The sequence below is a fragment of the Aedes albopictus genome, chromosome 2, assembly GCF_035046485.1.
Source record: "Aedes albopictus strain Foshan chromosome 2, AalbF5, whole genome shotgun sequence".
NCBI lineage: Eukaryota > Metazoa > Arthropoda > Insecta > Diptera > Culicidae > Aedes > Aedes albopictus.
The window spans coordinates 313612808-313640712 of NC_085137.1; the positions used below are offsets into that span (position 1 = coordinate 313612808).

At 42.6% G+C, this 27905-nt stretch overlaps 1 protein-coding gene and 1 long non-coding RNA gene across 3 annotated transcripts in view; one reads left to right on the forward strand and one right to left on the reverse strand.

The window, feature by feature from the left end:
* The window catches only part of LOC109411069 (membralin), a 237071-nt gene that overhangs the window by 16832 nt on the left and 192334 nt on the right, over window positions 1-27905 (forward strand). For both annotated transcript variants that reach the window (XM_029880157.2, XM_062852282.1), the window contains 4 exons: window positions 9346-9495; window positions 9559-10082; window positions 13164-13501; window positions 13571-13628. In XM_029880157.2, coding sequence (XP_029736017.1) covers window positions 9346-9495; window positions 9559-10082; window positions 13164-13501; window positions 13571-13628 — 1070 coding nt within the window. The remainder of the gene's footprint in view (window positions 1-9345; window positions 9496-9558; window positions 10083-13163; window positions 13502-13570; window positions 13629-27905) is intronic.
* LOC115264388 (uncharacterized) lies at window positions 1966-3632 on the reverse strand. Its single transcript, XR_009997816.1, has 3 exons — window positions 3227-3632; window positions 3010-3164; window positions 1966-2952 (listed from the first exon to the last, which is right to left on the reverse strand). It is a non-coding gene; the product is annotated as an uncharacterized LOC115264388 (long non-coding RNA).

Below are 27905 nucleotides of genomic sequence, written 5' to 3' on the forward strand. Positions count from 1 at the left end.
CTGGAACGATGCGGCTTGTGGCCGCTGCTGCTGTGCCGGCGTTTGCGCCTCTCTTGTGTACTGCCGCGCTGCTCGCAGGACGTCAGCCTCTGTCCGGTTGTACCTATCCGTTGGCCTTGTCTGCCTTTCGTCGCGTGCGGCAAAGCTTGGTCTCGCAGATCTCCGCTCAATGTTCAACTTCAACGCGTTGACTTGCTCCACCAGCTCGTCGATGTTGTGCTGCCAATTGTCTTCTGGTCCTTCCTCCGCTGCTTCGTGCTCGAATGCGCCTTCTTCTACCTCCACGACGTGAACTCTGTTGAACCGCTGTGGCTGTTGGTGATGCTGAACCGGTGGTGGTCTGCTAGGAACTACTGGTGTAGCGAAGTTCGGTTCCAGAAGCGCGCTGTGCGGAATGGGAATCCTGCGCTGTCTGTTCAGAAGCATCCTCGTCTCGTCGTATCCGGTGCAGACTTCCACCATTTCTTCCAGTGAACGAGGCCTCGCTGCTGTTACGATGGCTGCGTAGTTCTCGTTCATGTTTTTCTTCACCAGGAAGAACTTTTCGTCGTCTGGAATGGGTGGATCGACGAAGCGGAAGAGCGCTGAGATGTCTCGGTAGAACTTCGCAAAGGATTCCTCCCTTCCTTGAAATCGAAAGCTGGCTTCCAGACGCAGAATTTGGGAGTATCCGCTGGGCAGGAATTCCCTTCTGATCTCCCGCTTGAACTGGTCCCAGGTCCGCAACTGGTTTTGCGACGTTGCTCGTGAGTACCAGTCGATGGCGTCCTCCTGCAGTAGATGCTTGATGGAACTCAGAAGTGTGGCATCACTCATGCCTTCCGATCTCGCGAACGTCTCCACGCGATCTAGGAACACGTTGAGTGACGTCGTGTCCTTTTCGCCGCGAAACTTGAAAGGCCAGTTGTGCACGGCCTTCTGTATCCGTCGATCATCCACTCGTTCCGGCGCTGGTCGTTCTCGACGCACTAGCCGCTCCAGATCGTCCCGCATTCGGCAGTATTCTTCGTGCATCCGCTGCTCTCTTTCCTGCATCTCCACTATTCTCGATTGCAGCTCGTGAACTTCTCGTGATTGTGTTTCTCGAGCTGTCCGGTTCCATGTTTCTCGCTCCCGTGGAAGGTAGGGAGGCGGTGGTGAGGTGTTCCGTTGTCTAGGCTGTGTTTCACCTCCATCTTCATTGTCTCGCGCTCGAAACGAACTCGAAAACAGCAATCCTCGTCCCTGTCCACCAGAGAATGACGTCATCAGAGGCGGCTGTGATGCTGGCGGTGGTGTGGATTCTTGATTTAAATTGTTGCCCACTGGAATCGTGGCATCCGCCGTTCCACCGACTGCTCCTTCCTCTTCGTTGTTGCTTCTTCTTATGGCACCCGTTGAACTTGTGTGGTTCACCTCATTCTCACCTCGTTGCACACAACTCACTACACTAGTACCATTCACTTTGTTGAGCAAAACAGTTACGTGCATGGTTAACATTCCATGCAATTCTCTCAATTCGATCGGAGGATTGATCAAACGTAATCTGTCGCGATAGTGGGTCAGCCGCGTTCGACATTGACTGATCGCAGCCCTATCGGCTGTTCGAATGGCCGCTTCAGTGCTTATGTGCAGCTGCTGTATTTGAGTTTCACAGTATTCAATGTTTGACTGTGGACTCATTACATGGGCTGAGCTAGTGGGCTGGTTATCTCTTAAGGCTTCCTCCTGGAGGAGTGCCTTCAGACGGAGGACTTTCCCTCTGTGGGTAGTGGGTCCTAAATTTACTACGTGACGCAGAGCCAGCTCATACGTCACCTCTTCGTCTGTTAAGTGTGTGTAGTCCATGTTATGTATCGAATTTTATGCGTAAAGGGCTAAAATATATTGGTTATCGTAGGCCGGATAACCAAAAAGGCACAAAACCAAATCAAAACTTATGATCACAAACCAAAAAAAAATCGCTAAACGGTAGTATCTATATGTGGATTTTCAGTTGGGCGCCAGTGTTGCAAGTTCCCCGGTAGCGGATAGAGCAAAATACCGTTAGCGAGGCTTAAAGAACAAAAACCGCAAACACTGAAGGGCAAAGGCTCAACGCAAACCACAAAAACATCAAATCGCAGATCAATACATATATTTGGGTCTACCCATCTTCCTCTCTAGCTTATTGGCTTACTAGCTAAACATTTGGAGTTGGCAATCGCCAAATATGATCTTAAATGCTAGCACTTATCTTCTTGGGGCGTCCCCCATGCCGCTCCGCCGCCAACGCACTGGTCATCCGCTGACCCATCATCGCTGTTCGTACACGTCCTCGAACCGTCGGGAATTTGGCCCAGCGGTGCTTCTCACCGTGCCACGTCGTACCGTCGAGAGCGCTCAGTCGATGTCGGACCGGAGTGAGTACGTAGGTGACGTCCACTCACCCTGATCGCAGCTCGTTTAGCGGACCCGGGCAACTCCGTGGATGGAATCTGTTGGAGCTACCCTATTCACCGCTGGCCTCCGCTGTTTATCCTCGGATCTTGTTCCTGTCGAGCGAAACCGGCCGAATCCACAACCGTAGTGGGAATTTTCGTGTCGTCCACTCGGCCTCGATGTCGAAACCGTAATCGGGAATGCCCGTGCCGTCTCCTCCGCAATTTCGGTCGTCAAGCCGTCAAGTCACCTGATGCGAACACACCGTAATTGGACCTCTTCGGGTCCACAGGCTTGCTCACCACCTGATCTCTCCGAATTGTCCACCGCTGGAGCTGCACGATGCTGCTTCCGTCTCGCGAAGCGAAACTGGAAATAAAGGTGTAAACAAAGGCCCTGCGGCCACCAGAGGGTTAGCCAATTCTTGATTTCAGGATGGTTCTTCCTACTCACTTCCTACGGAAGGCCTCTGGTCCCGCGCAAATGCACTGCCCGACAATATGGCGTCGCTCTTGTGCGCCTTCACCCCAAGCGGTGCTTCCAGCGTTGTTTCTGCCGAGTGAAGATTTCATCAGTGTACATTCTCTGGGTCTTGAAATTTTAGCTTACCGGATGGAATTGTCGGATCCGATGCTCTCAGATGTGTGGTGGTCGATCTTATCTGCCAACCGATCGGTAGGTTGGATTTCGGTGCGGCCAACGTTTTTGGAGGTTAAGCAACACGTGCCGTAAATAGGCAAACACAGCCAACTCGTCCCGTCGTCCTACAATGTGAAGAACACCTCACTATTTTGCCGCCAAACGACGATTGGGTTTTGTCACTCACCTGCGCAGCACAAGATTTGATGGATATCTTGCTGTTTTCTCCGCTAGAAGAAAATTTGGTTGCTGAATTCGAGCTGCAGATTTTCACTCGCGTGGTCGCGTCCAACGCGATCGAACGGACGGAGACGATTGGTTCTGACGGGATCACAAAAGAACGATCGAGCTCTGCTGTTGTCGGTTTCGCCTGTGTGTGCGTTCCAACTCGCCGTCCGGCGGCGCTTGTTTTTGCGTCGTCGCTTTGCGAAAGGCCTTTATGTTGACAGCTATTTGAATTGGTCGTTAGTGCTCGATTTTCGAGAAATGATGTTGGCGTGCGTGGCGGATTCAGCTTAATATAGTTTTCTGCTTATTCATTGTGTTCACATGTTGATTCTCTAATTAATATAATCTCAAAACAAACTTAAACGTAACATGTGACTCTAGATAATCGAATCACCATAATCGTATACTAATGTGCAACATATCTTACTTATGACGATTCATGTGTCCTATATAGTTTGGAATATGTGCTTAGCAATATTTGTATCGATTATGACAGCGTGATATAATCGAAAAAAAAAAATAGCGTGCTAAAATCGAGTGTGATATAATGGAGCGTGATAAAATATAACCGTGACAAAATCGAAAAACCACAACAAATAATGGAAATAAATGCCGGCTTAATTTCATAAGACATACAGCTGTCGGACGCAACAACTGTATCTGAGAAAATGGTTTTGAAATCCCGCGTAAAGAATAATGTAGTGTGTATGCAGACAAAAATCAATTTCGCTCAAATGCTTCTCACGGCCAATAGCTTGCAATAGGGCACGGCACGCCGCTAAGGTTACAAAGGAAATGTTTAGCATTATGTCATTATTCCAGGAGTTCTTTATATAGTTTCTACGAAGAATTCCTCTAACAATTTCTTAAGGACCACCTGGTTTCGGATCATTTGGCCGAACCAGTGTTGGTAAAAACTCAAATTCTCAAATCTCATGATTGAGTTGTTTCACGCGCGTTTCTTGACTCGCCAAACTCACCGCCGAAAAAATCATGCATGAGTTGACTCATGATTTAACTCATTCCTTTATTTCTTGGTGTTCTTAATGTTTACATCGAAGTTTTTAGGATTGTATGATAGAACAAAAGCAAATATAACGTACAACAACTGTTCGGCAATGAACAGAAGTAATTTAGGCGAAGCACTGGACTGTACTTGGCTATGGCACAGTAGTAGAGAAATGGGGCCTCGGATTGGAAGAAACAACACTGGATCACTTTCACTACTGTATTTCTCTTACTACTAACTATTTACACTTGGGTAATTTCACTACGCGTTGTCCAAGCCACGCGTACGCTTGTCACTTATCACTTTCGAAATTGAACTGACTCGCTACTGGGAACGGGTCGCATATTTATAATCTAATCTAATCTAATCTAACACATACGCAGCCAGTACAAGAAAGCATCCTGGAAAATAATCGGGTTAGATTACGCCCGATTATTTTTCTTGTCAGTATTGATGTTTGCAGCATATCGAAGATATGTCACAAGCGTCAAAGCGGCCAGGCCTACTGCGTAGCGTTTACCGCAAAGATGATTCTTTGAAATGATTCGATTTCAATTCATTTCAGCTTAGAATCGAATCACTTCTCGAATCTACAGGGGAGGAAGGATGCGTGGACATACCGTACCAAACGCTCCATGGTGTAAGATATGATATTGTTGTGAAAATACATATTATAAATGAAAAAAAAGAAGCATGAAACGTTCTCACCGAATTTGAATAATCCATCCGTAGATCTGCTTGAAAAGTGATTTTTTTTTTCGGACGTCCAAGGGCCTAATGTTGTTAACTGGATCCATGAGCTTGAAACCTTCACGTCCCTCAGTCACATCACGATATCGAATAACAAATACGCATATTTGGTCGAAATTCTCGCTGCTTTCAATGCTTGACCTTACACAGAGCGGAACCGCGAGATAAAAACTCCAAGAGTCTTCCAAATGATCTAGAATCGAACCATGGTGAAGCGACCGAAACTTGCACAATTTTCGTATGTAACTCGTCGAGATATCGGAATGATGCCGGAAACATCCGGAGTTTATCCTCCAATTCCACTGACAAACAAGCCGCGACTGTAAACTAAGTGTAGTAAACGCACTTTTCACACTTCCTTGTCGCGGATGTTTTCACGTTCGGACCATTGAATCACTACAAGGCACCTTTTATGACTACCGGACACGCGGTGGCACGATACTTTCAGCACTTTCAGCGGATTTCGTTACCAAGATAACATTGTCACCCTGGTTTGCACTCTGTAGAACCGTATCTGCGGACATAATATCGGCCGAATTTTCACACTCCAATATAAGCTCAAATAATCGTAAATCGAAAACTCGCGGAAACGAAACAAAAATGACAGCGGAAAATTTTCACACCCGCACGCGTTCGCGGACTGCTGCGATCTCCTCCTGGGAACGGGTCGCATATTTATACCCAAAAATGCGGTATTCCAGAACCACGTGGAATATTCTACGCGCGCGTAGAACCCACGCGACGCGTGTGGAACAAACCATCATCACGCTACCTGCAGGGCGACGACGACGAGAGTCGATGATGACGGTTGTGGCGGTGCGGTTTGCTGCTGCACTCACGGCAGGACCTCACGGCACTCACTCTCTCGCTGCTGATCGTTGATGTTTCGTCGGCTCGAGTGAGTGCGCGTGCTTCGTCACGATGATCGATGATGGTTCCGAAGCAATGGTTGGTGGTCGCGCGGCTTACCATGCTGCTGCCGTCATTTGGAGCGTATGTTCGCGAACAACAACATTGAATGCCGTTAAAATTGATTTGGATTCGATTTACAAGCGAACGAGATTTCGGCGCTTGACTCGTGAGTGCGAGATTTTGCATGAAATTCTCGTGCGTGAGAAAACGATTCAGAATCGCGTGCGAGTTTGCTCAAGCAGGAGCGGTTCATGAGTGTGCTTTGAGTGTGAGTTTACCAACACTGGACCGAATGCCATTTGGCCGAAATTGGCCATTTTGAACGCCATTTGGCCGAAAGGGTCATTTGACCGAACGCCGTTTGGCCGAATGCTGTTTAGCCGAAAAAGGATGATGAACCTAAGTGATCTTGCCACTGTTTCCTATATCAGTATAACTCGAAAGAACAACCTTTGATTCAAAGAAGGAAAAATCTCTGACGAAAATATTCCCAGTTTCAACGCCAATTATTCCCTTCATGGTAAAACTTGAAAGAATAGCCTATGATTAAAAGAATGAAATATTTCTGATGACCATATTGGCAGCTAGAATGTTATCCAGAGTTTGCCCACGCCTCCAAATCCTTTTGATAATAATTTGGCCAAACGGCATTCGGCCAAACAACCCTTTCGGCCAAATGGCGTTCGGCCAAACGACATTCGGCCAAATGGCCGGACACCGGAGCTCCTCTAGTAGCTTTGTAAGGAATTCCTACTGGGAATCCAAGAAAAAAAAAACTTCTGAAAACATTCCAAAAGAATCTGGAGGAAACTCAGAAGGAATCCCTGAAGGAATTTTCAGAAGAATTTAAGAAGGAACTCCTGGAGGAATCTTGAAATGAAATCATAGATAAATTTCAAAAGAAATTCCGTGAGGAGTTCCTGAATTTTTTGGGAGAATTCTTGAATAAACTCCTGGAAGAATCTCAGAAGGAACTCCTAGTTCAATTTCTGCAGAAAACACGGAAGATTTTTTTGAAAGAATTCCGGAAGGAATTTCTAAAGGAACCCCAAAAATAGCTTTTGGGTAATCCTGGAAGATTATCTGGATATAACTCCTAGTAAAATCTAAGATGGTTTGGGTCGCTTAACAAGCTACGTCATTTATAGAGGGGGGTATCTGAATTTGTGACGAAATGCTACGAGGGGGGAGGGGGGTATACAAAATCGCTTGAAAAAAGCTACGTCATTTATGGACGCCCCCTTTCTGTCCAGTCCAATACAGTTCCTGCAGCGCTACGATGTCGAAGTTGTGGGAATGTAATTCGTCGTAGATTATCTTGTCACATTCTGCGAAACCAAGTGACTTGCAATTCCATGTTCAAAATTTCCAATTGTACCGTGCCATGCCCTAATACCGTGTGCCTCCTAATACCGTGTATTTGACAAAAAACTCAAATATTTTACTAAGTGTATTATTTTTTTAACTGAGTAACTAGTTCAATCATTAGCATATCGAAGCGTTTATGATTAACGGAAAATTTAATCATGATTAATCATTGATGATTAAAATATCAATTTCTGTGATTAATGATTAAGATTAATGATAGATTTGATTTTTAGGATGATTAATGATTATGATTAATGATTAAATTTGCTTTTATGTGTGATTAGTGATTATGATTAATGATTCAAAATGGCTAATTGATTAAAAATCATGATTAGTCATGATTAATCAATCACAAAAAACTGTAAATGATTAATGAAAAAAATAAATCTGGGTTATTTAGAATATATTTAAAATTTTAAATATATAGTTTCCTGTTCTCAAGTAGGACGCTCAAGTAGAATTCCTTCTTTTTCTGCAAGTATTTTTGACTACTGAAGCATTACTTTTCCTTACGGAATTATAGACAGAACAATGGACTATTTTCCGAAAATAAAAATGACAGCTCCATTTGAATTGCATGGGAGATATTGCCGATGTTACACTTTGCTTGCCGCCTGCGAACTGCTCAAGTAATTTTGAAGTGGAATCATTACATACTTGACCATTACTTGTTCTATCTTTTTGTTCAGTACGTACAAAGTGAAACTAGCCTTAGAAATGTAACTCTGCATTGGCTAGGGGTGCATAAATTAAAACGGGCATAAAGAAGTGAGGGCTTTAATGAACGAATATAGTTCGCCAGAACAGATCTTGCTCCTGGAAATTTGAGATGGGGCCAAGAGGATTCCCAGGAAGTTCCAAGGGTCTTCAGGGATGTTTCATTGGGTTGTTTTAGGCAATTTCAGGAGCACTTTAAGGGCGAGTATGTGCATTTCAATGGTATAAAGAAGAGTTTCAGAGGTATACAAAGGGGTTTAAGGGTTTATTAAAATTGATTATGATGATTTCAAGGGCATTTCAATGGAATTACGGAGGTTTCAAGGGCGTATCGAAGCATTTAAGATAGGGTTATATTAGGGGAGTTTCAGGAACATTTTGGGGTTTCAAGGGCATTTGAAACGGAATTAAGGGAATTCAAGGGCGTTTCAATAAGCTTATGTAAGGTACAGGGGCGTTTCAAGGCATTTCCAGGGCGGTTCAAGGGGTTTCGTTAAGAGGTCTCTGAAAATCCTCTGAAATTTTATGAAACGCCTCTCAAATCCGCCTGAAACCCCCACTGGAGCCGGCCTTCTAATACCCACGGACCCCACGTAATTCACCTGAGACCGCCCGGAAGCTCCGAAAACGCCTACGTAACGACTCTAAAACTCGGCAAAAATAATCAGAAATTCCATAAAATTCCCTCGGACTCAACCTGCAATCAACCTGAACTCGTCCCTATAAACGCCCCCTGTCCGCCGTTGCCATAGTTACCGCCATTATTACATTTTTACACACAATATTGCAGGGCATAAAAAATATGCATAAACTGAAATTGCATAGAAATAACCTGCATAAAAAAGGTTGTAGTATTTAGAACAGCATTTAAAACTAATTCAAATTGGAAGATATATATTATATGGTGAATCATTTTTTATGATGAATGATTAATGATTGATTTGGAAAATTTCTTATGATTATGATTACTGATTAATGATTAAATTGCGAAAGCAACGTGATTAAGATTAATGATTAATGATTAAACAATATTTTTTTTGTGTCTTTGATTGATGATTTTAGATTAATCTTAATCATTGATCATGATTAAATTTATGATTAATCATTAACGCTCAAGTTAGGCGTGATTCGGTTGTCCGTTTTTTGGAGGTTGGTAGATTTGAAGTCCAATCGATGTCCGTTGTTATATAGAGAACAATTTTGTTGCACAGGAAGAATTGATATAGATTGCTAAAATTTTCTAACCAGGTTCATGTACCTAACATAACAAAAATCAATGTCTGTAATTAAAGTTGATAATATATTATTGTTTTCTGTTTCAGACCTGTGCGGCGTGCCATTGAACTGATCATGCTGCTGAAGGCGCTGGCTGCCTTCTTCATCCTAGTGTACATTCATGTACATTTCTCACAAACGCCAACATCCTGCCTAGAGCATGTCAAGAACGATTGGCCTCGCGATGGAATCCTTCGGTATGCTTCAAGATCCAATCAAACGTAGTTCCACGCTGACTAAAACCTTTCCTTTTTCCACAGAGTCGAAATTATTCGTCATAATCCTACCATTTTGCCGGATGTCAAAAGCAAAGATATCAACCTCGAAGATGCAGAAGTGAACAGTCTTCTGCGTAACAACCTCAAGAACGGCATGGTGAGCATCGATCCTTCAACAACGCTTCCCCATGAACAACAAGAGCAGAATCAAAATCCGGAACTGCTGCTGCAAAGCTATGCCAACAGTAGCCCGTGGTCACAACAACAGCAACCGCAATCGCAGGCAAAGCCTCGCTTCGATAAAGAATCCATGACATCTTCGGTTGATCGCGGGTATCCCGGTGGGGTCGATGGCGGAGGCTCAAAAGTGCCGATTGAAAGCACGCAGTTCGTTGGGGAGGAAGCAAAAATGATCCAGGGTAGCGAGGCTGAATCTTCGGTTGCAAATGAACTAAAGCACCCGGATGGAAGTGCCATTTCATATGCAAATGAGACCATCATCGCCAAGGAGGTTGTTCCCAAAATGGTGGAAAAATTGACAGAAGAAGATTCGAAGACAGAAACGGGTAAGTTTGTTCAATTGTTGCTCTATTCCGTATTGTTTTCCTTTGCAAATATGTAACTAGTAGCAATACTACTTTACCTGATTAGTTTTGACTGTCATGAGTATGATTTTACCAGCCTGTCACCGCAATACTACCTCACAGAATTTTACAAAAAAACAATCGATACGCCTTTTTTAGAACTCGCATATTTTTCGGCTTATACGGCTTCGTCCAATACACAATTTTGATGTTTGATTTGAGGGTCTTCAGTTAGCCTAGTGGTTAAGGCTATGGATCGCCAATCCGGAGACGGCGGGTTCGATTCCCGTTCCGGTAGGGGAAATTTTCTCGACTCACTGGGCATAGTGTATCATTGTTCTTGCCTCACAATATACAAATTCATGCAATGGCAGGCAAAGAAAGACCTTCAATTAATAACTGTGGAAGTGCTCAAGGAACACTAAGTTGAGACAGGCCAAGTCCCATTGGGGACGTAGAGCCATAAAGAAGACGAAGATGTTTGATTTAAGTTTTTGTTGATCGCTCTTGATTAGAACAGATAATTAAACAAATATAATTTATATTACTGATAATCTTCCAGTAATTGGTGGATCTGGCCATCTACAGCTTCATCCTTAAATACTACCTACTTGGAATAGGAATTACTCTATCAGTTGTTCATAAATTTTTCTCGGTGATTCTGCAACTCTTATTGGTAATTTCTTCAACAATTTCCTCTGTAGGTTTTTCCTATAATCACTTCCAGGAGTTACTCTTACAATTCATTCGGGTATTCCTTCGAAAATTCATCAAGGAATCTTTATTCGATTCCTCCAGGTGTTTGCCATGTGATTCCTCCAGTAATTATATCCAAGATTCGCCTTGGAGTTCCTGGGGCTCCTTTGAGAATTCCCCCAAAAGTTCACCTGCAGTTTCACCAGCACTTTCTTCTTATATTCCTCCAGGGTTTCTTTCTAAATTTTTACACAAATGCCATTTGAAATTCTTCCACAATTTTCTTTAAAAAATCTCCCAGGAATTGTTCCTGGATTTTTCCAGGAATTGTGCATCTGTTCTAGAAGGAATTTCTGCAGAAATCTTGGAGTTCTTTTGGAAATCCTTTGTAATTATTATTTAAAGTTACGACTCCTGCGATAATTCCGGAATGATTCCTTGAAGAAATTTTTTGGCTTCTTCCAAAAACTCTTTATATTTATGAGGTCGCCTGGGCTTGGATTATATCTTCCAGGCAGCTTTGATTTCAGGCATGTGGTCGATGTGCTTTGCAGTAATGATTGGAATAGCTGAATGTATAATCAATGGCAAACAATTCTGTAAAAATCAGATCTTCAAGTCATCGTCATCTGATATAGTTATACTGACCATGATGCTATACTATGCAGCATCAAACATTTGTCGAAGTCATTTAGGGTAAATCGGGGTAATTTGGCCACCCTAAGGAAAAGTCAACAAAAGATGCAGAAAGCAAGGTTTAAACTTCCGCACATTGTATGACCATAATGATTTTGATAATACTAAACTATATTGATGTGAAACTTTTAGTAAAATTGTGTTTACATATGAAAGAAAGATTTTTGGAAAAAGCTGTGTTTTTGGGTCGATTTTGAACCGACGGGGTAATATGAGCACCTGATTTTTGATAAAGAATTCATCCTACATAATGAAATACAAACTTGATATGCGTCATTGTGCATCAAATCCTATAGTATTAACTTGAAATATATAGAAACTAAATATGTTTAAAAGCTATCTAAGGTATTTAAACAAGATTAGTCTTACGTGGTGTTTTTGGTCTGCGCTCGTCGGGGTAATTTGGTCAATGTTTTTGAAAATTATTTTTCTAATTTAATGTGATCTTCCAGTACATCGTTTTAACGTCTCAATCGCTTCAATATCAAGCCGGTGTTAGATCTGCAAGGTGAATTTGCAGCAATTACTAGATTTTATGTGTTTTTAATGAGGTGCTCATATTGCCCCATTGGCCAAATTTCCCCGACTACCCCTATGTGCCGGGAAAATATAATTCCAAGTTGGTGAGAATAAATCTGAGGGAGGGTAATAGGCCCAGTCAGATTCCTGAATGGGCAATGTGGGTTAGTGTATGGGAATGCCATTAAAGGTTTGTAATATTCTCCGAGGCTTTCGAAATCCAACAGGGCGCGTCCCCGGTTTGCGGATAGGGGGAAAAGGGAGATTTTTCGCATTTGTACTGTAATCAGCCAATGTGATATTATGTCCTATGGTGTTGTAGTGCGAATGAATGATCTCATTCTATGGGAATTCGAACCTTGTAATGTATTGTTTATTAACTTCAATTTTCTAAGCTTGACAAGGTTTTGAAGACAAACATGAGATGAGAGAATTGCCTAATAGGAAAGTCACATCAGCAAAGCTTTTACATATGCAAATGCTATCCATGGGGTCATGTCTAGCATTTAATATGTATGGCAATGACTGGTTCTTACCTAGCAGGGGTACTACAAGACCACGCGGACAATTCGATTAAGGGCTTGATTGGGTATAATATATTTTCCAGAACTGAAGGGACGTTTTTTCCGGGTGGCTGGTGAGTCGGAGAGGGTGGAAGTTTCCGTTTGTTATAATTGACAAAATAAACAATCTGGCGTTTTTTCTGCCAAGCAAGTCAGCATTTTGAGGATTATTGTTTTTTTTTGGTTTTGGAAGGTATGCGATTCACTATTGAGCCTTAAAATTATTTTGCATCTGAATAGCATTGATATTGTCAAGTCTGTACCAACACCCTAATACCGTTTTCCTATCCCATGGCGTTTATGTGGTCAGCAAAGACTATTCAGCCATTACCCCTCCTTATCATCGGCTTTGGACTGACTTGCGCTCTCATTGCCCCACCAAATGCTGCAAAATGAAAATGAAATATTTATGAGGTCGCCGATTTGTTTAATTTGAACCAGCTCTTATTCCATGCGGGTGCAAATGTTGATAAAATCGGATATTTATTTAGTTGTGAGCTAAAACTAATCAGAAAACGTGTGAATTAAATGCTACTTTTTGTATCTAGTTTTGTAGTCAATATACTAATCCTCAGCTTCTTTTCTACAGCTTGGGCCGATGGGCAGTACGTCGTAGAGTACTCCTTGGAGTATGGATTCCTTCGCCTGTCGCTAGCCACCAGACAGCGGCTCAATATTCCGGTGCACGTTGTTACGCTGGATCCGGAGAAAGATAAATGCTTTGGCGATTCCTTCAGTCGGTTTATTCTGAAGGAGTTCCTCGGCTACGATGATATCCTGATGGCTTCGGTTAAGGTCCTTGCCGAACAGGAGGACAACAAAGGCTATCTGCGGAATGTGATCACCGGAGAGCACTACCGGTTCGTTTCGATGTGGCTGATGTCTCGCAGTTCCTATTTCGCACCGTTTTTCATCATGATCCTGTTTGTAAGTAGTTTAGAATGTTTATTAAATCTTGTTTCATATTGAAAATTGGTTCTCATTTACCTGTTTTAGACTATTTCGATCTCAATGCTCCTGCGGTATTCTCACCACCAAATCTTCGTCTTCATCGGTAAGTTTAATCCTTTCTTTCGGACAGCTATGTTATATAAAAACCGGATTAATCCACCTAGTGGTGATAGTGCCTTTCTCGTCGAATGATCTTTCCGTCGACGTAAGCATCCTGAATCCTGTGAATTCTTTATTTATAAAAGCATGAATTTTATCCAAGCCATCATCGAGCTGAAAAACTTATTGATGGCACATATTTCCGACGTTATGTTCAATGTATAGGCAGAGCTGAAAAATATCATACCTCTTAGCTGACTGCGTGACCACCTTTACGAATACTGGAGGCCGATCAATATTGTTTGGTGCGCTGAAAATAATACACCGCGCGGTCTTTGTAATGTTTTCAAACGCGCATTTGCACGAAATTCCACGCAGCAAATCCTTCTGGAAAGGAGGCACTTGAGAAAACGCCGCAATGTTATCTCCCATAAGAATTAAGTAAACGGGATGCAAAAAACGCGGCTGTTTCTTTCCTCAGGGATTTGCCGCGAGTACTTTTGGCGAATGCGCTTATACCAAGACGATAATAACAAGCTAAAGTATAATTTATTTCACAACCAAAAATCACTTTACAGTCTTCGATAAACTTTTTTCCGCACACTTTAGGCTATATTTTATTATCATTGGTTACTAGATTCATAAAATTTGACCAAAAAAATGGAAGCAAGTGAAATTTTTCATACTGAATCCAATTCCAATTCAAATTTGAACCATATCACAGAGCGCGAGGAGCAACCAGGCGGATCAAAATTTTGCGCAGTAATTTTAGACGCAAAAGGGATTTGCAAAACTTTGTTCGAGGTTGATGCGATTGAATTTCAATTTTCATATGCAACCCCCATTCTACCGTATATTTACACCTCAGGAGTTTGAAAAGGTGATTTGATGAGCCTACTTCAGTTTTGTCAAGATTTTGTTCTCTTACACATATTTATCGCTTGCATTGATTATTTCTATTGTTTTAACCACTTCCTGTGAGATACCCGGAACCGGTTCCAAGACTATACCTACTGTCTCAAATATGGTCTGAGGCTAGTTTCTTGCTAACTGTTCAACAGGTTTTCTGAAAAGCCAAAAATTGATGTGCATGCATGGATTTAATTCATTTCACATTTTGGTCATTCTGGCGGGACATACAAAACGGGTTCTGGAACACTACCGTTAGTCTCTGATGTGATCTGAGACTATTTTCTTGTAAACTGTTCATAAGGTTATCGAAAAGGCCATGGTTTGATGTGAACTGATTCTGGAATACTAACGATAGTCTCTGATGTGATCAAAGCCTGTGTTCTTGCAAGTCGTTGATCAGGATATCAAAAATGCCGCGATTTAATGTGTCGCATGCATGGGTTTGGCTTCCATATGTATTTGATCACTTCCAGCTGGGCACCCGGAACTAGTTCCGGAATTCTACTGGCTGTCCCGAATATGGTCTGAAACCATTCTCTTGCTAACCGTTCATCATGTTATCTAAAGAGCCGCGATTTGATATGTCGCATGCATGGATTTGGTTCACTTTTATATTTGACCACTTCCGGCGGGATATCCGGAACCGGTTCCAGAGCACTACCGATAATCTCTGCTGTGATCTAAGGCAATTTTCCTGTTTACCGTTCACCAGGTTATCGAAAAAGCCGCATGCATGGGTTTGATTCACTTTTATATTTGACCATTTCCGACCATTTTTATTTTGACCATTTCCGGATCACCCGGATCCGGTTCCAAAACACTACCAGTAGTCTCTGCTGTGCCCTAAGGCTATTTTCCTGCTTACCGTTCTTCAGGTTATCGAAAAAGCTGCCATTTGATGTGTCACATGCATGGGTTTGGTTCCCATCTACATTTGACCACTTCCGGCGGATCACGCGGAACCGATTCCGGAATACTACTGGTTTTCCTAAATATAGTCTGATTCCATTTTATTGCTAACCGTTCATCAGGTTATCTCAAGAGCCGCGATTTGATGTGTCGCATGCATGGGTTTGAATCAGTTTTATATTTGGCCACTTCCGGCGGGGCACCCGGAACCGGTTCCGCAACACTACCGGTAGTCTCTGCTGGATCAAAGGCTATTTTCCTGTTCATCACGTTATCGAAAAAGCTACTGTTTGTTGTGTCACTTGCATGGATTTGTCTCACTTTTATATTTTGCCACTTCCGGTGAGACATCCCATCCGGAACCGATTCCGGAACACTACCGGTTCAGATATGGCCTGAGACTATTTCCCCGCTTATCGTTCGCCAGGTTATCGAAAAAGCCGCGGTCTGATGTGTCGCATGCATGGGTTTGTAGCATTTTCATATCTGGCCCCTTCCAGGGGTACCGGTCCGGAACACCTAAATGGCCATAACTCCGGAACGGCTGAACCGATTCGAACCATTTTCAATAGGAAACAATGGGACCAGATTCCGCGTCGAATGAATCATCGGTCGTTAAAGTGGGTTGAGGTTTACTACCAAAAAGTGATGTGAGTTTTTTTGTACACACACATAGGTTGTCCCAAAATTGGACATGGTCGAAAAGCTTGGGGGCTCACCTTGCAAATGATAGCTAAGGGTGTTAGAAACAAACTTTTGTATGACGGCAACTTTCAGAAATGACGTTTAGAGGTCGCCCCGGCGAGATTTTTGAAAAATGGTCATTTTTCGTAATAAATTTCATACAAATATTTTTTACCATACAAAAATTGGCAATACCCACTATTTTTATATTTTTTACAGCTGGATATGGATCCAAACTTCTTGGGAAAAATAATTAACGACATGTTTTGCAGGTAACTTTTTGATACTGATTTTTTGAAGTTACTAAAATTAGTCATTTTTTGAGATACTGCGCATTTTACCCATCATAAAAAATATCTGAACCTAATGCTAATTTAAAACAATTTCCATAAAAAGATAGGAAATTTTATGAGGAAAAACTTTGCCGAAGACAGCATTGCGTTTTTTTCTATCCGTTTTAGAGTTATTCACGATTTACTATTTGGTGAAATTTGAATTTTCAGGTATTTTTCTAAAAATGTCACATAAGATCTTCTCAAAAACACATACAAAGTAAAAAAATCACGTATGCTCAACAAGTTTTTGTCTTGATTGTGTTATGGAATTATGGTGACAGGTGACATCATTATTTGGTTTTTATCTTTTGTTATTCAATCCCTTCATATAGAAATTATATAGCAAAGATTTCTTAAAAAGCTAGCTCTCTTGACTTGACAAGCTCAGTACTATTGATTTTTTAAAGATATTCTCCACAAAATGTTGAGCCATATTTTCACGTTTATCTTACTTTCTTGTTGATATTCTCAATTATGTTTCTATACGAAGACGTATGAGTCCTGGACCAGTGAAACAGCCCAGGAAACAGTGGCAAAGTGAATAAAGGCGAAAACGAATCGCGATTACGAACATCTTACGTAAGAATACCAATTTTTAGATACTAAGTTCCAATTCCAGACATTATAAAAAGCAGAGCATGTCTTTTTTTACATTTACTGACTTGAACTATCTTATCAACATCGAAAATAAGATACACCGAGTCAAATTGAAACGGGTGGGATGAGATGAACCAGCGAGTTAACGTAATGTTATCCAAGGTTAGAACAATTTGAATACCATAACACACACGTGGCATATAATAGGACAAGGTAGGCTATTATTGGTAAACAACAGTTTTGGACGTAAAAAAGTGACGTCATTTTTATCAACCTATATGTTGATCAAAATGATAGGAACTACTAGATCGTTTTATTCATGTCTATGAACGATTTGAACAACATCATTGAAACCCAAAATCGGCATGTTTTGCGGAATGTATCACCTTCTAAATGATATAGAAAATGTGCCGTGCGTTTGATTGTGTATTATGCTCGTATAACCCATTGTCAGTACATCACCGTCAAAAATGCCATGGCCTACTGAGGCATCACAAAATGGTACCTAATGATAAAGTTTCTCGCAAGTAGGTACCTTTCTATATCAAAGAAAATGGATTTGTCAACAAAAACAAAAATTCAATAAATCATGCCACCATATTTCCTAAACACAATCAAGACAAAACCTTGTTGAGCATACGTGATTTTTTACTTTGTATGTGTTTTTAAGAAGCTCTTATGTGACATTTTTAGAAAAATACCTAAAATTTCAAATTTCACCAAATAGTTAATCGTGAATAACTCTAAAACGGATAGAAAAAACGCAATGCTGTCTTCGGCAAAGTTTTTCCTCATAAAATTTCCTATCTTTTTATGGAAATTGTTTTAAATTAGCATTAGGTTCAGATACTTTTTATGATGGGTAAAATGCACAGTATATCAAAAAATGACAAATTTTAGTAACTTAAAAAAATCAGTATCAAAAAGTTACCTGCAAAACATGTCGTTAATTATTTTTCCCAAAAAGTTTGGATCCATATCATGCTGTAAAAAATATAAAAATAGTGGGTATTGCCAATTTTTGTACGGTAAAAAATATTTGTATGAAATTTATTACGAAAAATGGCCATTTTTCAAAAATCTCGCCGGGGCGACCTCTAAACGTCAATTCTGAAAGTTGCCGTCATACAAAAGTTTGTTTCTAACACCCTTAGCTATCATTTGCAGGGTGAGCCCCCCAAACTTTTTGACTATGTGCAATTTTGGGACAACCTAATACACATACACACAGACATCACCTCAATTCGTCGAGCTGAGTTGATTGGTATATGTGACTCGACCCTGCGGGCCTTCTACCAAAAAGTCATTTTTGGAGTGAACATATAGCCTTTCCAGTACACTTAGTGTACGAGAAAGGCAAAAAGATGAACATCGCATAAATCAAGAATAATAATTAACGGAATTGCTATCCAATATAACTCAGGTCAGGACTCTGATTATTTGGGGAGCTGGTATGTTCTGCATTGTTTGACTGGTGAAGGACTTAACAGATGATGAGTCTTTTGATTTAAAATTAAACCACTACATTCGAAACAAGCAAAACAAATGTGCAAATTTATGTATAGATAGTATACTTACTGCCGTGTGTAGCATAGTTGTCCCATTTTCTATGGGAATCCCTATGAACATGAGACAACTTTGCTGCACACGGCAGTATAGACTCAGTAAATGAAGTAAATGAACACCTGGCGAATTTTAGAGACCAGCGCCACGTAATTATTGAGAAAAACGAACAAAACCAAAAAGCACGATTCTGATGTATTTTTTACGATATTTTGTCGATTGATTTTATGATTAAAACAACAAAATGTGTTAAGCTGTTAGGGCCCATATAGCCGAGGCGGTAAAAGCACGGGTATTCAGCATGACCATGCTGAGGGTGACGGGTTCGATTCCCGGTCGGTCCAGGATCTTTTTGTAAAGGAAATTTTCTTGACTTCCTTGGGCATATAGTATCTTCGTGCCTGCCACACGATATACGCAAACGCATGCAAAATGGTCATTGGCAGAGGAAGCTCTCAGTTAATAACTGTGGAAGTGCTCATAGAACACTAAGCTAACGCCAAGAAGAAAAAGAAGTGTTAAGCTGTTGTATTTATTTGGTAAATAAAGGGCAATAGTAAGCGTAGTAGAAATATTTTTAACAGTAAAATATATAAATTTTTTTTTTTGAGGCCATTTTTATTTTCGTCTCTTGATTGGGGCAATATGCACTCCATTGGTTGGCACATAACACAGCTCTAGGAAACATGCCGTAATAATCTTCATTGACGCACTGTAAGTCATCTCAAACGAAGTTGAGCTATAATTAGCCTTGAAACCATAAAAAGCATACATTTCCTTTATGAAGAGAAAATATTTTTAAACTCGACGATGCATCTTGCCCCAATGTTGTGGTGCGTCTTGCCCATTTATTTGGGTGCATCCTGCCCCATTGTTGTGGTGACTTTTACCCCAAGTAAGGGTGCATATTACACCGCATAAACATATAAATCCGTAAAAGCAGCTTGTGAAAAAAAAACGTTGTTTTCTAAATCTGTACTATATTAAGGCTGAAATTTTGAATGATATCGATTAGAATGATAGATAGTAGGTATTCGCAATAAATGCGGGCAATAAAATAACATATTATTGCCCTTTTATATGCATATGAACGCATCTTCCTTAACTGGTGCATATTACCCCAGAATTCCAATATTGCAACAATATTGCATTACCCTGACTCACCTCGATAGCTCTAAAACCAGAACACCTACAAAAATGCCGACTTCAGAAAAGCTGTTGCTTTTACGCTTCCGAATAACTTTGGTTGAAGACAGCACCTTTAAAAGTTCTCAGGATTTGGAGATATCGAGGTGAGTCAATGTCATGCATTATTGTTGTAATACTTTTTGTGAGTTTACACTTATGATGGGCACTGTATAAAAAGCTGTAGGGGAAATCGGAATAATTTGGTTTCCCCAAACATAATTCTAGACAGTTTGTGTGATAGAAAATAGAACGCAATAGGGTATGTGACCATTTGGGCAGGAGGACTTATTTTGGACACTTGCTGCTGTAACTCAGTCAATTTCAAACCGATTGACTTGAATTTTTGAACATGGCTAGACACTGAACGTTGAAATTTGACTGAGTTAGAGAAGCAGGTGCCCAAAATAGGTCCTCCTGCCAAAATGGTCCCAGACCCCATTACCTAATATACCTACACATTGTTATAATTTTTTTATGAACCAGTTGCGTTTCACGGCACGAGACTTTTAGTTTTTTTTTTTCAAAGTTTTGGGTCAAATCCGTATTTTTCTGTGTTAACGTCATTAGCATATTTTTGGTGTGTATATCTCTGGATCCTGTGTATTTGAAAAGAAGGTGTCTTCGACAAAGTTATTCGGTAGAACAAAGGCTTGTTGCTAGTTGCAAATTCGCAAAGCCCGGCATATTTCATCAGTGATTTTTGAAAGTATTTAAAAAGCTGTACTTTTTATAAAGGTCACGAAATTTTGACCGCTAATTCCTCAACTAATTAGTTTCAACTGGTTCTGAGTTCAGGTCCCATAACGGCCTGTGCCAACCCGTGGGTGGACTCCCTGCTTGCATAGATAACCACCGGGATCCTTGGGCGACTACTTCAGTGGCAGTGAGGGACAGCGGCTTTAAGGGGGACCCTTATAGCAGTGATGGATTCGTTTTTGATCAAAGAGGTCGAGAATACGGAGGGTGAGGTGATCAACCCGTTCGCGAGAAGCGGACTGGTTAGATCTCCAACGCAAGCGGCGAGGGTGGAATCCTCTCAAGTAAGTGTCGGAGTACGGTACGCCGAGCGATCGAGGACACGCAGATGAGTGGAGCGGAACTCACGCGTGCGCTGATTCGTAACAAAGATGGGCTTCCGAAGCTAAACAGCTCGACGAGCTGATCGGCTACACGAGCGGGCGAAACAACATTAGCAAAGACCTTAACAAAGGTCTGCTGAAGCTCCGCGATTCGGTGGCCCAAGCCAAGAAGGAGTATGATCTCTTAGTCGAGCGAGGCAAAGTGACTGACGCGGGTAGAGTAGAGAGCAACACGCAAACGGACCGCCCCTCTACAGAGAGCGCGAATAGGGTGCAGCCAGGTGGGACTGCTGATAGAGCGAAAATTTCGGCCCAAGCCAAAAGGCCGAGATCCGTCGACGAGGAGCGGCCGGTGAGGGGTAAACGCCCGCGTAGTGCGAGCAACCCCAAGCCGGTCGCGAAACGAGCTCGGGTCAAAGAACCGAAACCCCGTGTCGAGGTTGTTAAAAGTAGCGGTGACCAATCGGTCCAAGGGAAGGAGAATCCTTGGATTACGGTTGAAAAGAAAAAGCGAAAAGAGAAGGTTATGAGTAAAACCAAAGCGAAGCCTGCTCGTAAGCGCACGAAGGGCGACTCACTGGTCCTTAAAACAGAGGGAAAAAGCTACGCAGATGTGCTGCGTGCTATACGGGGCGAGAATCGTCTCTCGGAGCTAGGCGCGGATGTCAAAAGCATCCGGCGCACTAGAACAGGAGAGATGATGCTAGTGCTCAAGAAGGATGCCATCAACAAGAGCTCCACTTACACGGAACTAGCACAGGAAGTGTTAGGAGAGAAGGTACAGGTTAGGGCTCTGACGGCGGAGGCGACTCTCCAGAGTAAGAATCTGGATGAAATCGCCACCGAGGAGGAGCTCTCTGCTGTCCTTAAGCAGCAGTGTAATGTGGACGCGCCAAGCGCATCGATCCACATCAGGTGGGGCCCAGCAGATACACAGATTGCGACGATCAAGCTTCCAATTGGGGAAGCGAAATAAGCTGCAAAGGGCATGATAAAAGTCGGCTGGTCGGAGTGTCCGCTCAGTATCTGTGAGCCGCCGGAAGTGTGCTTCTGATGCTTCGAGCGAGGCCACAAGTCGTGGGCATGTAAAGGCCCCGATAAGAGTAAACTCTGCAGAAGGTGTGGAGTAGAAGGCCACTTCGCCAGGGAGTGCAAATCGACACCAAAGTGTCTGATTTGCACGACGACAAAGACCACTTGATGGGTGGGCTTAAGTGCCCAAGCATGAGAGGACAGAACGGCCGAAAATGACGCAGGTCACGCAGTTGAACCTGAATCACTGTGAAGCCGCGCGGCAGCTGTTGTGGCAATCCGCCTCGGAGTCGAGTACAGACATCGCCCCGTCCCTGCGTCGTTTCGTGGGCTGAGATGGTCGTTATCTCTTTTGGTTCATAAGTTACAGGCATTTTTCTTAAAAAATCACTGCAGTGGTGTCAAGAAATCGCGGAGCTCCGCGCATCTTGGCATAGGGCAAGGAGAAGGAGATGCAAAGAGCCCGGAACGATGAGTTGAGAGCGGAGCGAGAGGAGGCATACAGGGCGGCCAAACTGGCACTGAACAAAGAGATCAAGGCGCGTAAGCGGGCGTGCTTCAATGATCTCTGTCGGACGGCCAACACAACCCCTGGGGAGATGCCTACCGGGTAGTCATGTGCCAAACGAAAGGCACATCTGCACCACCGGAACGCTCTCCCGTGATGCTGCAGAGTGTTGTGGAAACGTTGTTCCCGCACCACGAGGTAAGACCATGGGCACCCACGCTGCAAGACCATCCCGGTCCGAGCGAAGTCCCCCCCGGTGTCGAATGACGAGTTTTTTTATTCTTCAATCACTTAATCTAATTTATAGCTATTTTGTCCACTAGGGCACTGTGTGAGCGATTCCAATTGGCGGCTGCATTTACACTTTGTACAGCGCCTAAATGTATTCTATTGTAATTCTAATTCGAACTGATAGCCTTTGCGCTGCTGTCACTTTTCTACCCTGTCCATGGTAGAATGATGAGCACGATGTTGATGTGTGGCTCTTGTTCCATTTCCAGTCCGATTGGGGGTCCATTATGAGTTGCCGTTAGCCGATATCCAAGTTTCCGGGTTCGTTAGAGCATATGCTCAGAAGAGGATCAGGTGTCAGCCGCTCTCGGGGGGTGGGGGGGAGGGGGATGGGCTGGGGGAAGAGTAACTGACGAAAAATTGCAAGTGCCGGGGCTGGGATCGAACCCATGACCATCCACTTTATGAAATGAACGTGTAGCCAGAGATGGCATTTCACCGTAGCGATTCACTGCGGCGTCAGTTTATGGACCACACTGGGGATAGGAACATTTTTCACCACACCAAGAAGCCAGTTTCTCTTGTTTTGGGTGGTAGGTAGACCAAGCGCTAGTGAGTGCTCTTGCTCGTCCGCCTTGGATCGAGTGTGGCTCACTCTTTCGCGCGCATCGCTCTCCGGCGCTCTCCCGTGCTTTCACCCAGCAGTCACCGAATTATCACCATGATGTCGCCATGGCGAGAACTCTCCGGTGTTTCACCGCAGCGCGCACTCTGGCGCAAAAACCTCACTGGAGCGCGCGCCCGGGTGATTTTTTACACTTTCACCGAAGAGAATTTTAAATCGCTCTCGCCGCACTGTTGTGTGGCCTAGTGCCTCAGGTAGCTAAGAGATTTATTTCAACCCACCAAGCTTGCGCGCATCCGAATCGCAGTGGTGGATCCGCATATAAGAGAAGGGCTCCTGTTCAGATGCACAGCGTGAGTGGTGTATTTTCTATTTCTCTTTCCCACACTGAGGATATGGACATCTCTGCGTGTAGCCACTACGCTACGGGCCCCGGCAAATGACGAGTTAGCCGCAATTCCGAAATCACTTAAGCTGAACAAGGCCTCGGGCCCGGATGGCATTCCGACGGTGGCTATCAAAGCGGCCATTGAAATTAGCCCTGACATGGTCAGATTGGCTATGCAGAGATACCTGGGTAGAGGCGAGTTTCCGGATAGGTGAAAAGGCAAAAATTGGTTCTATTGCCCAAGCACGGGACGCCACCAGGCGACCCGTCGGCATATAGACCAATTTGCCTATTAGACACGGCCGGGAAACTCCTAGAGCGGATCATTCTGTCGAGGTCTACACCGAGAGAACGGACAACGCGGAGCTATCAGACAGCCAGTTTGGGTTTCGCAAAGGTAGATCGACAGTGGATGCCATTAGGTCAGTGACTGGAATGGCCGAAGTTGCGCTGCAGAAAAAGAGGGAGGAATACGGTACTGCGTGATCGTCACGCTAGGCGTTAGAAACGCCTTTAATAGTGTTAGCTGGGCCGCCATAGTAAGTACCATATCTCTCTTAGGAGTCCCGACTAGCCTAAGGCGTATTCTGGGAAGCTACTTCCAGAACAGGGTGCTGATTTACGACACCGAGGAAGGCCAAAAACAGTACAATGTCACCGCGCGGGTACCGCAAGGATCAATCTTGGGCCTGGTACTGTGGAACGCGGCATACGACGGAGTATTGAGGGTGGCACTAGAACCACCGGGAGTAAAGTTGGTTGGCTTTGATGACGACATTACCATGGTGGTATACGGTGAGTCGGTTGAAGAGGTGGAATTGACGGCAGCGCATGCGATGGACATAGTGGAAGACTGGATGAGGTCGAGGCAACTGACACTCGCACACCACAAGACGGAGGTGGTGGTGGTGAACAACCGCAAGTCTGCACAACATGCAGTTATCACCACGGGCGGGTGCTCGATCGAGTCGTGTCGCTAACTGAAGCTTCTTGGAGTCATGGTCGACGACAAGTTGAACTTCAGTAGTCATGTCGAGTATGCTTGTAAGAGGGCGAGCGTGGCGGTTACGGCATTATCTAGAGGATGATGTTAAACAGTTCGGCAGTTGTCTCGAGTAAGCGAAAGCTGCTCGCGTCAGTAGCAGTGTCCATACTACGGCGCCGTCGCATGGTCGTATCACTAGGCTTCACGGCTCCGAATCACAGAAACGACTGGTACGACGGTAAATGTGAACAGGTTAAAAACGAAAAGAATACAGTCTGGGCGAGGATGTTGCAGAGTGTTGAAACAGGCAGTACTTAGTCTTCCGGAGGAAGAATCGCTGGCAGGAAGAACGAGATGTGCTGATGAATCACGGGAATCTTCTCACGAGCGAGCGTGAGATGGTCGAGAGGTGACAACGCATTACGAAGAGAACGTTAAGGGCGACGTTGCAAGCACCAAGTGGTAACAGAACTTAGAATTACGTGCATATAATGAAAGATTTCCGACCTCTGGCCTGAAGTAGAGCACATAAGTTGAGTCTACAGAGTTTACTAGATTGTTGGTATGAATAAAATAGGTTCGAATAATGTAGTGTTTACTTCTTTCGAACATGAGCTTTTAGTACATATTTGTAGTAAGAACTGTTAAAACAAATAATTTTCCTAAACGCCATTTTTCTTGGTATTCCGTTTTGAATGAGTGTAATCAGTTTCGTACCTTTTAAGTGGATAACTGACACTGAGGAAGATTACATGTGGTAGTCGAAATACGCGTATCTGTCAAAGGATATTAGGGCGGAATTAAAAGGTACGAAACTGATTACACTCATTCGAAAAGGGTATTCTGCTTAGAGGGTTCGAAAAGTCGGTACAGGATCATTCAATTTTGAATTCGTCACGGAAATTTTACTGGATTCCTACCGCTCACTCAAAGTGCACATTTTCGGTAATACCAATCCGTGTGGTCAATTATGATTTTCAAATAACTCAACGTACATACATCTGTGTTCATATAAATAGCAGTGGAAGCCGTTTTCCATACAAAATTACCAACTTTGATATGCGGTTACTTTGTTCTCCTATGCGCGATTGAGCTGAAAATTTGACAGCGAACTACAAATATGGTGAATATTGTTGTAGTAAAATCGAAGAATTTCCGAAGCATGTGGAAAAAAATTTAACACTATGTAAAAATGATCACAATAATAGCAGTGTTTGTTTTGATTATTTTTATTCAGCGAACATTTTTATAATTTTTAAACTTTACATTAACTTGTAACCAAGGCGGAGATCGAATAGCGTGTTGAAAAATTTATTGTTTCTTCAAGGTAAAGCTGCATTTCATTTTATTTACACTGCTATTATTTTGAACAATTTCACATAGTGTTTAACTTTTTTCCACGATCTTCGAAAATTCTCAGATTTTGCTATAACAATATTCACTATATTTGTAGTTCGCTGTCAAATTTTCAGCTCAATCGCTCATAGGAGAACAAAATTACAGCATGTTAAAGTTTCCCATTTTGTATGAAAAACGACTTTTACTGCTATTTTTATGAACACAACTGTATGTACAGATGGGCAAATTATTGGTTAAATTGGGGAAAAATCCACAGCTCAGGTGATATTTGAATTCATGACCCTTATTCGCTAGACAAGTGCTTTACCAACTAAGCTACCGAGCCAATTAATGACCCGGCATTTTAGTTGTCATAAGGTAATTCAAATCTCATTGATCTATATCATCTATAGATTCCCTTATTTAACCAATAAATTTACCCATCTGTACATACGTACGTTGAGTTATTCGACAATTCCTGCCGCTATTTTTCCAAAATTCGAATAATTATTTCTGGGATACTTCTTTGATAATCATTCAGGTTTCCTGAATTCCGACCGGCTTCTCCTGGAGTTTTCACGGGAATATTACAGAGTTTATTTCCGAAATGTCTTCCAAAGGTTTTTGCGATATTGCACCCAGAGTCCCGTGAGATTTTTCCCGGAAATCTGCGTTTTGTCCAAAGAAGTTTGCGTAGATTCGTAGGATCTATCCCGAGAACTCCACAAGAGCTTCTCTCTATATATCGCAAGTGCTGTCACAGAATTTCTCCTTGAGTTTATCTCCGAATTGTTATTGAAGATTTTCCGCGATTCCTCCTGGTGCTCCTCATAGGACTTCCCCAGGAGATCTTCTCGGGATTTCTCCCAGAGTTGCTACAGGAGACTTTCGGACTTCTTTCAGAGAATTCCTTCCGGTGTTGGTCCTGGGATGTTTCTCAGAATGTTTCTGAATTTATTCTGGACTTTTTTCAGAAGATTTTTTTTTTGAAGTGCCTTTTTGTGATTTCAGCAGGAGCTATTACCGATATTTCTGGTTGAGTTTTCCCGTGATTTCTTTCAGAGCCTTTTTCAGGCTTTTCGTCGTAGTGCTTGCAGTGCTCTCCCTAGGAATCCCTAACGGAAATCGTCCTAAAATTATGGACAGTATTTTTTTTTGGGAACTTTTAAAGAGCCTCTGGAGTTCTTGTAGAGATTTTTCCAGGAATTTTCCTCGGAATGTCTGCTGGGATGAATTACAAAATTACTTCTACTAATTAAATTACCGGAGAAATATCGGAAGAATCCAGGTGAAATCTTGCGCACAACTCTGCTAAGACCTATTGGAGAAATCTGATGAAGAACTTTAGAAGACATCCTGAAAATAACTGAGACATCTTGAAAAAAAAAGTTCTAAGAGTAATCCTGGGAGGAAATATTAAGGAAATTCAAAGAGAAACTTTAAAAACCTCTAAGAGAAATCTTGGACGGACGAAACCATGCGATGAGAAATGTTGGAACAAGCTTTAGTAGAACATAATTATTGTTATTAAAGATTCACGGTTGACTACTGAATCAGCTGTATTTGTAGTTGACCAAAAAAAAAATAATAGGGTACGTTACCATTCATGAATATAGTCTAACAGCCAACTAGAATAAAGAAACAAAAGTGAAACCGTCTTCCAAGCTCAGGGGAGTTAGGGGGAAAAGAAGGAAAGATCTATAGACACGCCACCACCATCACAAACTTCTCGTCATCAGTGTCACTACAGTCTATAGAAACAGAAAACTATAGGTATCGCTCCATCGACCGAACCTAATTACACACATTCATGTCAAACGGCTATCATGTTTCACTTTCAATTCACTTTGGCAACATTTTCATGGTAATATATTGATACGAATCCTTTTATCTTTTCGTGTAGATAT